General features: G+C 39.1%; 1 protein-coding gene across 1 annotated transcript in view; it reads left to right on the plus strand.

Moving 5' to 3' along the window:
• The window catches only part of LOC147663303 (lens fiber membrane intrinsic protein-like), a 45,802-nt gene extending 30,165 nt beyond the window's left edge, over window positions 1-15,637 (plus strand). The window contains exon 4 of the mRNA XM_086950544.1: window positions 15,120-15,637. Coding sequence (XP_086806670.1) covers window positions 15,120-15,229 — 110 coding nt within the window. The 3' untranslated portion in view covers window positions 15,230-15,637. The remainder of the gene's footprint in view (window positions 1-15,119) is intronic.
• Window positions 15,638-15,887: the final 250 nt, after the last annotated feature.

A 15,887-nucleotide genomic window follows, 5' to 3' on the forward strand; every position in this document is an offset into this window, starting at 1 on the left:
TTACCTGAGAAGTAGGAAAGGGAAACAAGTGTACCTTTCAGAAGACAAAGTGTAAGCCAGAGGGGATACAAAAACAGAGCTTACCAAGAAAACAGCCAAGCATTTTCTGGCTGCTAACAATAGAATTGATGACCTACAAACCACAGTGACAGACAATGCACATGATAAAGCAAAACTAGGACTTAATGTCCAGACCTTAAATACAGTACAACCTGTACTAACAGCGAAATAGAAACATGATGAAAAGTAATCAATTTAAAGGTGTATTAGATTCAGAGGAATTCCCGAACCAATTTCAAATGAAGTTCTGATTATTCAGATCTAAATCCAATTTTCTAATAATCTTCAAGATCCTGAAAGGCCTGAAATAGAACTAGATTATACTCAATACTCAATTGTTCAACCATGAAAGAAGATCTGCATACTGCCTAAAAATCATCAGAGGGGATACATTGATCAGAAAAGAGACATGCTCTGAATGTCTTTATGAAGTACAAAAAACCGCCACGAATGGCAGAGCACACTGCGCACTGTGCAAATTTAGTCCAGAGGGACTCTCTCTTTAAATCATCAAAATTATTAAAAAACCATTAATTATTCAACACAATTATTCAAACACATTGTAATTCCGCTATTCATGCAAATATTTAATATATGTACTGAGTGTATGTTAAGGTTTCCTTGTTCAAACAATAACAAAACACATATCACTGGTTCATTCAAATCATGAAAACCAATACATTCTGCTAAACATTGCAGTGCAATCGTCCATACAAGTGGTTAATTAAGAAACATTGTGAAACATTTTATGGTGTGCCCGATGCATTTCGGGACTGAGGTGTTCCTTCCTCAGGGGAAATCTGTAAATGCAAAAAACTTCGTTTCAGGATAAACAGAAAAATACTAACACTATACAACAAATTACTAATGCTGTAAGTGATGACCAATCCTATGGCGGGTCATGATCAACTATCATGTCATACATCACCAATTTTAAATGTGCTAGTCCAGCTTGAACTATTTTGTGATGGATATAGTAGTGAATTAGTAGTGAATGTCGTTGCAAACTCATGATAGGTGATTGAAAGTTATGGCTTAAAAAATACAAGTATGCACAGTGTTAACCTCACCCAAGTGAAAAACGTATTCAATAATTATAAAAGGGGAATGAGAAGTGGAAAATAAAAGAAAGGGTACCTGGCTGAATGTTTCTACTCGCCGACTGAAACAAACAAGGTACTGGTAAATACCAAGAGGTATATACAGCATGCGTGTGCAAACGAACAAAAAAGACTGAAAAGCCAACAAAGAGGCCTACCTTGTATTGTTAAACTACAGAAATATTGTTCAGTGCTCTTTCAAAACACCTGAGTATCGAAATTCGAGAGAAACCAGGAGACTCGTAGAATGCTAAATGAAAATAACAAGTATCGAGTGCTTACTAAAGATGCTCCAAAACAACCAATAGACTGAACATACACGTCAACGTGTCAAACGATATCTACTTACCAGCGCCAAAAACGCCGGGCGTGTATTTACGATATCCTCAATATGGTGTCTACACGATGTACTGGCTAGTCTGTAGGTCCAATCTGTGGGGAAAAAAGTACTTTTGTACAACCTTCACAATCCAATAAGATACAAACTTTTTCACTTTGCTATTTCCGAGAACTCACCAATTTCGGAGTCGAAAGAATAGAATATACTCCCTTCCTCTGCTATTCTGTTAATGCGGAAATACAAATGCAATCATTCGTTGCGTCAGCCGATAATGAAGCTCCTGTCATAAACATAGAAATGAAAGAGGGACAATGAATGCTCGTTAAAACTCCGAAGGATCCGTCATCTTAGTACAGGTTGTTGACAAACCTATCCGTCCTAATGCCCGATTAGTGAGGTAAGCAGTCGGCTCAGTGCCTCTATAAACAAACACGATGGAGGTAAACAACAATAGACCTGTGTGCAATGGAAAGAGAAAACCTATCAAGGAAAAATGCTAATAAATGTTCTCTAACGGCATGTGATGTGTAGGGGATCAAACTCCAAGAATGTAAATAAAAGGTGTAAGTGAGGGTTAACAAAAGAATAAGTGATATGAAAATAATTTTTAGTAGGGGTTCTGTGAGGAAAACATTCAAAACGCAAAGGAAGTTAAAGAATTGAAAGAAAAAATAAATATTGAAAGGTGTTAGTTGGAGGATTCCAAGTGCACACTAAAGAAACACTATGCAATGCAATCAGTGTCAAAACAAAATGCCACAGTTCTGATACATAGAATGAAACAGGGTCACAGGTTCACGAATCCATATCCACCACCATGGTATTGGTTCAACAACAACAGTCAAGTTGATGAATACATTGGATGTCCAATGAAAAATATTGCAATTACCAGGCTATGAAAAATATTGGTAAAATGAAACAGTATGAAGATGTGAACATTTGATATGCATGATCAACATTACAAAAATAATGAATCTCATATCCTTTATAGAAAGCAGCTCATATCATAACGGTCATTAAGACCGAATGGGTGCATGATACCTAAAGTCTGAATTCAATGTAGTTCTCGTTGTAACAGAATTCGATCAACATTCATACCTGGTTTACACTGAATCTGCTCTACGACTTGGACCCGTGATTGGGAAATAGATTGTTTTGCTTCTTCCCTGTGAACCGCTAAACTAGATGTGGAATTCCTAGTGCGTATTCTACTCTTATGTTCTGTGATTCTCACTCTGAGCTTCCTAGTGGCTTTACCAACATACGCTTTTCCGCACGGACATTTTATGCAGTAAATAATGTTAACTGAGTTGCAATCACTTGTGTGTCTCAATTTGATCTTTTGACCTGTTAATGGATGTGTCAAAACATCACCAACTGTCATGTTGTTGCAGTGAGTACAACTACTGCATCGTTTCGTACCTAGGTACTCCTGCTGTGTATGACTCTGTATTTTTCTTGATAGAATTGTCCGCAAATTTTTACCCTTGGTGTAAGAGAAAAGGGGTCTCTCAGAATATATGCCTTTAAAGTCTAGCTCATGTTGTAGTAGATCCCAGCGTTTAGTGATAATGTCTTTGACAGCATGTGAAACCGTTGAGTATCTGGACACAAAAACTAGGCGTGTTTTAGTGGCCACTTCTTTTTTCTGTAGCAACTGTTCTCTAGTTTTGTCTAATGCCTTCACACGACATTGCTCAATGATCTGGGTTGGGTAACCCCTCTCATAAAATCTCTGTGCATGCTGCTCTAGGTTAAAAGAATGGGTAAGGTAGCCTCCAAAGGAGTTCGTTGATTTGATTGAGTCTATTATTTAAATGTGGTATACAGGTAACTTAATCGTCCTGAGTGAAGTTAATTCCAAGTGATTGAGTGAACACATAAATACCTAAAACTAACTGTACATGACAATACTTAACGTTAAAACAATACAATTGAAACAATAACCAATGGACATGTGTATAGGCAGAAAATAGATTTTATCAAACTTCAATCATAAAGGGAAAATACAATACAAAAAGAATATGTAAAACAGGGATACAGGATAAATATCAGACAATAAATCAAAATCACTGTAAAGCCTGTATAGCGCCTATCCAAAAAATAAAGATGTAAACAATTCTCCTTTGGATAAAGCTGGGAGTCGACGTTTCGGTCTTTATGGGCAACTCTTTAAGACCATCATCAGGACGGAGGTAAGTTAATATTGTAACTCCCTTAGAACGAAAAACACTCTTTTCATTTGTTGAGAAGAAATGATATAAAAAGCCGGGGTAGAAATTTAATCTCCGTAGTAGCGGGGAAATAGGCAGTTGAAATTTTGCTTAGTCTGACCTCGCGGATATTTAAATGGATCTTAGAAAGTTTACAACGTCGTCGCGAATGAACGATCTGTTAAAATGTTCTAGAAGAGAACGAGGAAATCTCCTCTTGGTTTTTGGAACTTGCAAATTTGTCAAGAAGTCAATCAGGAAGGAACAATCTTTATCAATCTCGATAGTTCACAGATAGCGGGAGGTGTCAGCCGTCACTCTGCACGCAAGGGTCAGCCGTCACTCTGCACGCAAGCTCTAGGTTAAAGCTACTCTCACAAGGGTCAGAGCAAATCCTACATACTCTAATGAACTGCGAGTAAGGTAAGTTGTGTATTAGACCTTTTGGGTGGAAACTCGAAAACTGCAATGTGCTATTCCGATCAGTCGGTTTTGTGTAGACTGAAGTTTGAAATAGGTTATTTGGGAGCTTCTCAATCTGCACTTCCAAGTAGTGTATGGTGTCCTTGTGAATGTTAAATGTCACTCATATGTGAGGATTTGCATTATTCAATTGACCAATCATAGTCACTAGCGACTGTTCAAATGCCTTCCAAATCAAGAAAATGTCATCGATAAAATGACAGTACATGAGTATATTGTTCCACCACTCAGTGTTCGACATAATATGGTCTGACTCATACTGCGCCATATAGATTTTAGCATACGCGGGAGCCCCCGAAAAACCCATGGAGGTTCCAGTGAGTTGTGTGTAAAAATTTTGCTGCCATTCGATATAACTGTTATGCAAGCAAATTTCAATAGCTGTAACAAAAAAACCTTTTCCAAGGTGATGTCTGGTAATTGTAATAATGCCCACTCTACTGCTTCCAAACCTGCAGCATGGGGGATTGACTTGTAAAGAGCTGTTACGTCTATTGTACATAGAAGTACTTGAGTGTCAGCTTCAGGTGCGATGGTAGATAATTTTTGCAAAAAATGCATCGTGTCTTTAAGATACATACTCCATTGTTGGACAAACTGCTGCAAGTAAAAGTCCAGAAATTTGCCTAGTGGGTCAAATATAGAGTCACAGCCCGAAGCTATTGGTCTGAATGGTGGATTGTTGGCATCCTTGTGCATCTTTGGTATCATGTACAAGCTGGGTTGTCGGGGATTCTATGTTGGAGTTGTGTGGTAGGATCATAGGTCAGCAACATATATGTGTTGGTATCATTGATGTGTTCATTGACTTTCAAGTTGTAATATACTGTGTCCATAACAACAAGGGCGCCCCCTTTGTCAGCCGGTTACATTGTCAATGAAGAGTCATTAGCTAATGCTTTCAGTGTCCTGCGCTCAAATTTAGTCAGATTATCATGTTTCTTGGTTAGAAAAGGTAAATGTTCAATATCCTTGTATACCAGAGCTTCAAATGTGTCCAGCATTTTAATGAGATACTGGGTGTACAAATGTACTCTTGGGCTTGAAGATTTGCTCAGATCGTGTTGGTTGAAATGGCATTTCTGGGACCACGTTAGTAAATAAATGTTGTAGTTTTAGCAGTCTCATGAACCTGTAGAACTCGGCCGGCACTTGTAGTAAAGTTGTGGTGCTTGTATGGACAAAAGACATGCCTCTAGATAAAACAGCTATTTGTTGAGAATTAAGATTTTTAAAGGAAATATTCATTACTAGATTACAGTTCTGCTGCTGCGTAGACTTCTGCCTGCCTTGTCCTTGTCCTCGCCTGGTTTTTCTATGGCTACTGCTGAAATTGTTTGATGTTCCGTCGGTGGGTTGTCTAGATCTGGGACCTGAGCTAAAAAAGATACCGATGAGGTATTTTGATTTGTCTCGATGGTTCTAGTGGATGGACCTGCAAGTTGTTTCTCAATAATGACCTGAGCTGGTATGCGGTTAATAGTTGTATCTTTATCGGATACGACACTCTCTTCAGATGAACCAGGTGCTACTTTGGTCTTAGGGTTGTCAAATCATCTTTTGGAGTAAATCTCTGCCCACGTATAAACTTCATTCAGTTTATAATCAATAGTACCACGTTTGTACTTTCTCAGTTTGCCTTCTTGAAGTTCCTTTTCATATGTCTCAAGTTTTTGATTGAGAACCTCTAGTTGAAGCTTCCATGCATTAGATTCTAATGCATTTCCAACTCACTTTTCAAGGTAAAGATCTCCTCTTCCAGTTCACTTATGGTTTTGGAAAATTCCTCTATAATTAGTAAAATGAGATCAAGGGAACATTTATTAAGTACCACTTGTCCATGAATACAGAGTTTAAATGAAACCTAAATAGCAAAGGTTTAATGGCTAAGCGGAGACCACGAGGCATTCGTTTGGATTTGTGGTACTGTACAAGAGTAGAAGCATGTAGCTTCTGATTGAGTTGTCGACGCGTAATGAATTCTAATTGCCTGAGTTGTCGGGTGATTGACCCGCCATGGGTGTCAGCTGTTTTCACTTCCTGAATCAAAGCGTAAATGTCACTAGCCTCATCGGCAGTGTATGCTTTTGTGTTGGCTCCGTTATCAGTGATGTTAGTTATAGTATCAAAAGACATTTTTATGTGTGGGTGCTGCTCCCAGTTGACAGTCAGCCAACTGTAAGTAAGAGGGGTTGGAAGTGCACTCCCTATTCTTATAAGTCTTGATCTGGTAGAACAAATTTAAAACAATTTTCAAACACTGGTGCTGCAGTGTAACACCTGCTGTCTGTCAAGTGTTGAATTATATGTAGTACAAAAAACCGCCACGAATGGCAAAGCACACTGCGCACTGTGCATATTTAGTCCAGAGGGACTCTCTCTTTAAATCATCAAAATTATTCAAAAGCCATAAATTATTCAACACAATTATTCAAACACATTGTAATTCTGCTATTCATACAAATATTTAATACATGTACTAAGTGTATGTTAAGGTTTCCTTGTTCAAACAATAACAAAACACATATCACTGGTTCATTGAAATCATGTAAACTAATACCTACTGCTAAACATTGCAGTGCAATCGTCCATACAAGTGGTTCATTAAGAAACATTTTGAAACATTTTATGGTGTGCCAAATGCATTTCGGGACTGAGGTGTCCCTTCCTCAGGGGCAATCTGTAAATGCAAAAAACTTTGTTTCAGGATAAACAGAAAAATACTAACACTGTACAACAAATTACTAATGCTGTAAGTGATGACCAATCCTATGGCGGGTCATGATCAACTATCATGTCATACATCACCAATTTTAAATGTGCTAGTCCAGCTTGAACTATTTTGCGATGGATATAGTGCGCTTCCAACCCCTCTTACTTACAGTTAGCTGAATGTCTTTATAACAGGTTTAAAGAGCTGTGCACATCTCTGAAGTGGTCAGAGCACTATGGATGTTGTTATTTTTTAGTGAAAAGCTCTCTCTGCCTATCGTTTTTTAACATGGTTTTGTGTTAAAACCTATGCGAGGTTGCTTGGGAACACTTATGTGCCACCCATGGAATGCCCCATTGTTTGAAAGCACTACTTTGTATTACTTTGGGGCTGCTTTTCAGTGCAAATAATGTTTAGTGCTGGAACAAATTCCAAATCAACAGTTTGAAGTTGTTTGCGTCCCTTTTGTGATGCAAACCCAGTGCACATTTCTAGTAAATCCGCTCATTGTATTCTACCACCTGTGGCCCTTGTGTTTGCATTGTTTAATATTATGTCTGGTGACAAGTTGTGAATATAAAACAAAATACCCCTGAAACCATAAATCAGACTATTACTTTAGCTTTATGAGTCCTTTTTATTAACTAAGGGCTTTAAACAATTTCTCATATATTTTTTATCTGTTTTGGGGATCATTAAACCAAATATATTTTGAACATACCCTTAGAATTGTGTTGCAAATGTAGCTATCATTACAATACTTACATAAATACAGTACAAACAGTGCAATAAACAACAACATACAATTTTGTTAGCATTTGAAACATATACATATTTACATATTCTCTTTTTCAGGAACCATTTTTGTCCTACACATTCTTTATCACTGTTGGAACATTTCCTTATTGGGTCCTCAACTAAGACAATTTTATACTCAATTTGAAAGACTCAAAGAATAGAGTTTGAGTTCTCAGAAAAGTTCTCTATGGAGTATGTTTTATGTCCATATTTACTCTGAACCTCTCAATTATAGAATGCCAACGCGTTTCGACCTTTGTTGGGGCCGACCACAACAGATTGCTTATGTGAAGGGCTTCATCAGGGTGAGATTTTCACGTAGGACATTATGCCAGTTCCTTATTCTTTTTGGTGCTGGAAATGTTTGGTGGCAGTGTGTCACAGCCTGTTCTGATTGGGTTCACACTGGTCTTAGTCTCAGTTCTGCTTTTTTGTGTTTCTTTTACTGGTCAAAAACTGTTTTGTGATTCCTTAAGGGTATTACGTTCTCCTTCGAGGGTCCTGAGCGCGAGGGTCCTATCTACTCTTTCCCGCATACCGCAAGATGCTGTTATTCCGTTTGTTTTAGACTCAAGTTGTGGCATTGATGAGCACAGATTTGTTTTGGGCAGATGGTTGAGGAGTTGTGTTAAGAGCTCAGTGTGAAATATGATGCAGTAGACTACATTAGATATCAATTCAGCTCTTGTTTGCTCTACTTATGGGCAATGTCAGTGGGTGAGGGTTCACTGGAGAAAGGCCATTACAAGATTCCCAGGACCGCAATGTTGTTTGGAGAGTTAAGTGGAGCTTAGAGTAGACGATAGCAACAAACATCCTTACATTAAGCACACTGGATGGTTGTCTTTCAGGATGTGATGTCAATTGAAGTGTAGCAAATTGAAATGTATGCCTTCCAGAAACAGGAACCAGGATATCAGCCTTGCTGCTCCATTCATACAGAGCTGACTTTCATCCAATGTGTATTCCAGGATGTGGTGGTATTGACTTAGATTTAAATTGGAAGTGGATTTATCAATGTTGGAACATTTCCTTATTGGGTCCTCAACTAAGACAATTTTATACTCAGTTTGAAAGACTCAAAGAATAGAGTTTGAGTTCTCAGAAAAGTTCTCTATGGAGTATGTTTTATGTCCATATTTACTCTGAATCTCTCAATTATAGAATGCCAACACGTTTCGACCTTTGTTGGGGCAGACCACAAAAGATTGCTTATGTGAAGGGCTTCATCAGGGCGAGATTTTCACGTAGGACATTATGCCAGTTCCTTATTCTTTTTGGTGCTGGAAATGTTTGGTGGCAGTGTGTCACAGCCTGTTCTGATTGGGTTCACACTGGTCTTAGACTCAGTCCTGCTTTTATGTGTTTCTTTTACTGGTCAAAAACTGTTTTGTGATTCCTCAAGGGTATTACGTTCTCCTTCGAGGGTCCTCAGGGCTAGGGTCCTATCTACTCTTTCCCGCATACCGCAAGATGCTGTTATTCCGTTTGTTTTAGACTCAAGTTGTGGCATTGATGAGCACAGATTTGTTTTGGGCAGATGGTTGAGGAGTTGTGTTAAGAGCTCAGTGTGAAATATGATGCAGTAGACTACATTAGATATCAATTCAGCTCTTTTTTGCTCTACTTATGGGCAATGTCAGTGGGTGAGGGTTCACTGGAGAAAGGCCATTACAAGATTCCCAGGACCGCAATGTTGTTTGGAGAGTTAAGTGGAGCTTAGAGTAGACGATAGCAACAAACATCCTTACATTCAGCACACTGGATGGTTGTCTTTCAGGGTGTGATGTCAATTGAAGTGTAGCAAATTGAAATGTATGCCTTCCAGAAACAGGAACCAGGATATCAGCCTTGCTGCTCCATTCATACAGAGCTGTCTTTCATCCAATGTGTATTCCAGGATGTGGTGGTATTGACTTAGATTTAAATTGGAAGTGGATTTGATTGGAGTGCATACTTTATTATCCACATTATGTTGCTCAAGGAGTTATCCCAATGGGTGCATGTAAATATTAAAAAAGCTGGTCAAAGAAGTCCTTATGTGACACTTTATATAACAACTTGTGTGCTAAAAGAAAGAGAAAATAATGTGCATGCATAAATGGGAACAAGTAACCCAAGCTTCAGAACCTGAGACACTGACCGATGAGGGCATGATTGAGAGGCGGAGTCAGGTTAAGCATCATTCATCTACTCAGGAAGTGACACCACTATATTTCCCATCATCCATCTGCACAGGACATGGTATCCCTGGATTCTCAACAAAACATTCTTTAAAAAGCCAATAAAACTAAAATACAACAACCACATAGTGGGTCAAAAACAAATGGTATGGAGTCTAAAGGAAATCAATGGCTGTACTTTGAGCAAGTAAAAATGGGAAGGGGAGGGAAAAAAACGAAGAAGCGCTCGCACTTAAATAGAGAACTTCTTAATTCTTTCGCCCATTGCCCTAACTTGAAAGGAATCTGCACAAAAGATCTCAGACAGGTGGGCTTTCAAACAAACTTTGATGGAAAAGAGCTTACTAAGGTACAAGTTTATTCTGAGCTCGTAAAAATAGCCAATGAACGAGCTGGTATTGAGATATTAAAAGCAGGGATTCGGTTAGTACCTAATGAAGAAGTAGGGGCTGAAGAAAGTGTCCAGCAAGGAAAAGAGTTCTTAAAGTACCATGCAGGACTTGGTAAAAGGCAAGTAAGATTTACAGAAAGAGGCTTAGGGCAAGGCCCTGGAAACTTTAATATTATAATAAATATTTCTGTTTCGGAAGACTCTTGGAAGAATTGGAGTCTTAATACTAGCCTCCCAGGTCCTTCACACCGGTACTTAGAGGAATCCAATAGGTTTGGGCCCCTTAGTGATGTGGAATAGGTAAAGGGGCAGCCACATGGCTTAAAAATGGTCTCCTGGAATATAAATGGGATAGGAAACCAAATAAAACTTGAACGGCTAAAAGATCTAGCAAAAAATAATGCAATCATCTGTATCCAGGAGACCTGGCTATGTGGCGAGCCCCCTGTAGTGGATGGGTTCTGTCAAGCCTATTGACCGGCAAAAAAAATCTAGATCAGGACGCCCGGCAGGGGGTTTATTGACTTTACTATCTACAAATTTGGTGAAAAACTTCTCCCGGCTCACTGTAACATGTAAATGGCAGCTCTGCTGTAGAATAACTTTAATTGCAGTCAGTAATAAGAAAGAAAATGTGCTGATTGTAAATGTATATATGCAATGGGGGGCAAGGAGGAGTATGGAGTTGAAATGGGTCACTTTAAAAATGATTTAGATTTATTGGGTGAAAAGTACGTTTCAGATTTGATTTTGTTGGTAGGAGATTTTAACCATAAACTTAATCCTAAGCGGCACGATCTCATGTATCAGGATTTTTTAGAATCTTATGATATAATTCAAGCAAAGTCTGTGTACAATGAATGATGTTAGCTTGGGGAATTACCTAGCAAATAAATGTCTCTTCTGTTTGAACGGTAGGTTTCTACAAGATCGCCCGGCAAAAAAAACCTTTAAACAAGGTTCACAAATTGCCCCATAGATTATGTCTTTATCCCAGCATGGAACTTTGATATAATAAAGGGCTTTATGGTTAACCATATAGAAGAAAGTGACCACAATATTCTAGAAATTGGAACTGGCATTTTCCCATCAATTCGTTGCCGAAAAAGTAATTATACCACAGATGGACTGGCGCATCACAACACGGTTAACCGAAGAAAATATAGAGAAATTAACCAGGCTCCAACATAAAATCGTTCTAGGATGCATAGTTGGTCTAGATCTGGCCTGGTACATTGAAAAATTAAACCAAGTGGTACAAAGTATCAAGGTCGAACTTAGAACAGACGTAAAGATTACCAAGAGTACACAAACCACTCAAGTTAGGAAGGGAAACTGGTATAATATAGCCTGTTTAAAGAAGAAAAGAGAACTAAGGCGAGAACAGCGCAGTCTGCGTAATAAATTTGATAAATCTAGAGCTGAACATCTTGTAAAATTAAAGAAAGAGCATACTATGCTTCTTGATAGCACAAGAAGAGCCCATAAGGATAATTGCTGGAGGAAATTGCTGGAGGCAATAGAATCCAAGAATATACGTTTATTCTGGAATCTAGTCCGCTTAGCAACAGAAGCCTCACCTGGGTCAATGATCTGCGCGGTAGAAGAGGGTGCCTGGGTGGATTATTTGAAAGAGCTATACCCGCGGAGGGGTGAATCTGAAGAGGAAGTACAAAGGGACTGGAGAGGCCTGGTAGATGACCTAAAACCAGACTTCTAAGAAGGAAATGTACTTAATACAATCAAAACTTTATATTTAACAAGAGCCTTCGGCCCAGATAACCTGCCTGCCCTGATAATCAGGTCACGGACATCTTGGTGGGCCAAATTCTTCTTCCAAATGTTCTTAGTAATCCTAGAATCAGGGATAGTTCCAAGTAGTGGGAAGGGTGCGATAATTCGACCGATCCATAAAAAAGGGGTCGTCAACGCACTAAGGAACTATAGATTAATCAACCTACTCGATATAGGAGAAAAAATATTTTCTAAAATAATATTAGGTAGGCTAAAGACTTGGGCAGAAGAGAGAGCAATTATTCCAGTGGAACAGGGTGGCTTCAAAGAAGGCCATTCTACAATAGACCACTGCTTTGCCCTATGGGCGTTGGCCCAGAAGTCAATAGAACAAAATGGGAAGTTGCATTGTTGTTTTGTTGACTTTCGGGCCGCGTTTGACTCTGTGGACCGGAACAAACTCTGGGAGGATTTGATAGGATATGGAATTCCGGATGGCTTATTGATGATCTTGAAAGATCTCAATAGAGGTAACTGGGCCCAGGTTATTAGAGATTCGCATGGGTCACTAACCCAGAAGATATTAATAGGGAATGGCCTTAGACAGGGGTGCGTTCTGGCACACCTGCTATTTTCAATCTTTCTGGCAGATCTCCCTGCGACACTTGAAGTAGAAAGAAGTGCAAGCCCTAGAATGAGCGGGAACAAAGTGCCTTGCCTATTATACGCAGATGACTTAGTGATCCTAGATCAAACAGAAATAGGACTTCAAAGGAAACTAAATGCTTTTAAAGGTTATTGTGATAGGAAAATTGTGACTGTAAATATGGAAAAAACCAAGGTCTTATGTTTTGGAAAGAGCAAGAAGAACTTTAATTGGTTTTTGGGTAATAACAAATTAGAGACAGTTAAGGAATATAGATATCTAGGCCTCTGGTTTGATAGTGCGCTACATTGGCGCACCCATTTGGAGGCGCAAAGAGCCAAAGCTTTTTCATCCACATGTGGGTTGAAAAGGTTTAATAAAGAATATGGCGACATGACTCATAAACCAATGATAAAGGCATTTGGTGCAATGATCCCCTCCCAAGTATTGTATGGCGCAGAGGTGTTATACCTGAGCGGTAAACATGAGTGGGACCAGGAAGAGGGAAAAATCTTTAAAATATTATTGGCCTTACCAAACTGTACTATGGTTCAAGCAATAAGAATGGAGCTTGGGCTAACTTCATGGACCGTACAATCTCAAATGGCCCTGGTAAGATTCTGGAAGCGCCAAGACCCAGGAGTGACACTAAAGGTCTCACAGTGGTGTAGGGATGAGATCCAAATAAGTAACCTTGCCTGGGCAAAGGATGCGAGCAAAACCCTCCAGAAAGTAACTGGACGCCGTAATGTGAAATTCTCCCAGGACGCCTTGATAGCCGAGTTTACTAAGAAAACCCTTAGGGAACAAGGCCAGTCGCTCTCCAGGGCGCAGGACCAAGATTATATGTCAGAGAAAAAATCGGTCCAGTGGTTAAAAAAGTCATGGTTAATGATGGCTGGTTCCCGTATTTGGACATTCTGCCTAATCGAGTGCTGAGATATGAAATTCTTAGGACTCGGGTTAGGGTTAACCCATGGAAGATAGATGGAAAATTAAAATCTGCACTGATCGGCCCAGAAGGTAATTGTAACTGTGGGCGTGGACTAAGACATGATATGCCACATATTTTACTTGATTGCTTATTTGTACATGATATAAGGAAATGGTTTTTACGTCCGATATTTCTATCACATAAGATAACTTCACATGCCCAGGCGATCTGTTTACTTACTGATATGCCCACGTTAGAAATTGCAATTGGATTGGGTAAATTTTTTGAAGGGTTTAAAAGAATATGGAATTGTATTTTTCTTTTTCCACATGAAAACCATCAGCCAATGCGTTTCATTCCCTTATTTAAGCGACTTCTTCAGGGCTAACTCACTAAAAGTTAAACATGGTTGGAAGAACTGTTTTATTTGCTCTGGTGTCTTTAATAATATGCAAATAGTCATGCCGAATGTTACCAATCCTCTACCGGTATTGACTGCACACTTCTTTCTGTTTTTTGCATTTACTGTCTCCATAGAATCTTTCTAAATTGCAATTTAATACACATTGTGATTGACTACCAGAGGAACATTCCAATCTCACTCAATTTGGTGTTCTCTGGATAACCTTACCTTGGGGTACATTTTATGGGTACCTTCATTGGCAAGCAATGAACAAATAGGACAGATTCAACAAGAATGATTGGATTGATATTGCATGTATCATAGAGAAAAATGTGCCTTGCTTGAAGGGTGTATGTTTGCTGAGTGCTGTATGTAGGATGCTTTGGGTATTGTATTTGGCGGTATGAGGGGTGTTTCAGTCTTGTCACTGCAACCTTGATCTCTTCATAAGTGTGCTAATATCACTGAGGAGTGTAAGATTGAAGAGTTACAAAATAGCTCCGTCAGCTAAATTCTTTGGGATTACAAATTGTACATATCTTTTAAATCCATTGTGTGTGCCTTCTATGCTGTAATTGGTAGGTATTACCGGGTACAAATAAACTAGATCGAGAATGTGTGTAATGCAAACAAATAACTTTATTCAATTCTCCATTCTAAATTGGCAAGTAAAATTCGATTTGGTTGGGCGCCATTCGTTGATGACAAGCAAGTTTACATCACTACTCCCAAGCTCGAACCCAGGAGTATGGTTTGTTTCTTGGAATTACTCACGGATGGCTGATTCTGAGCTTGAGGGATAGTCTAGTTTGTATTTGCATTGCATGTCATGTACCCCCTTCCTTTGTTTAGCATGTCCACAATATCACAAACCTTTACTGTGAACATCTACTGTTAATGCATTCTTTGTATTATTGTGCAACTCCTATTTATTCCTATTTACCTGTTCATAAGCATACATTAAATGGTTTTAAAAAGTGGCTTTTGGGGGCTGTAAAGATGCAATGATGTTACCAGTCTTGTTTTCTCTTCTATGCTTTTATTTTTATATTTGACGTGTAGCTGTTTATGTCTCTTTCTCAGTTTTTTTTTTCTAACTCAATTCTTGTGTCTGCCTACAGGAATAATTGGCTATTACGTTTTTAAGAAGGAAATTCCAGCAACGCTCGCACAGCCAGAGCCAGTCCCTGGCCAAACTACACAGTTCATGGCAAATCCATACACAGTCTAACCAGGAGCCGTCCAGCAATACCCAGTTCAACCAGGAGTTATCCAACTTTACCCAGTACCACCTGTGCCCAATCAGCCCTATCCAGGATCAACAGAGGGGCTTGTGCCATATCACGAACCACCACCTGCCTATGCGCCGCAACCAGACTTGGCCTTACCCTACCCACAATACCCAGTACAGGCAGCCTTTCCACCTCAACCAGAAAAGCGTTTCTAATTATTTATCATAACTTTGTACACGGTACTTTGGATCATTCAACTTGACTTTAAGGAAGGCGGATTTCCATTGGATGCATCAAGCCACAAGCCAGAAAGCATATTCTGAAAAACAGTCCATTATTATGGTGGCACATGTTCAATTATATGTTTCATCATCTAGGCTCAAACTACTATAAAGCAACTCAACACATGCCCAAAGAATAAGTCATGTTTTTTAATAGGATGCCCTTTTTGGGTTGCAACAAGAATCAGTCTTCCCTAAGGCCTTCCACCTCCTCATTGAGTAAGATCTCCAACCTAATAAAAAACATACCAGAGATACTGCAGGTCAGGCACAAGAGATCAGACCCAATGTGAAGCAACACGTTTAGGAAAGGATACTAACACAAAAAAGTAGTTGAATCCAGATGTTTTTGGAGAGGCAGCAGTTTGGGTTTAAA

Source organism: Lissotriton vulgaris, unplaced genomic scaffold (assembly GCF_964263255.1).
Source record: "Lissotriton vulgaris unplaced genomic scaffold, aLisVul1.2 SCAFFOLD_1751, whole genome shotgun sequence".
In the NCBI taxonomy this organism is placed as follows: domain Eukaryota; kingdom Metazoa; phylum Chordata; class Amphibia; order Caudata; family Salamandridae; genus Lissotriton; species Lissotriton vulgaris.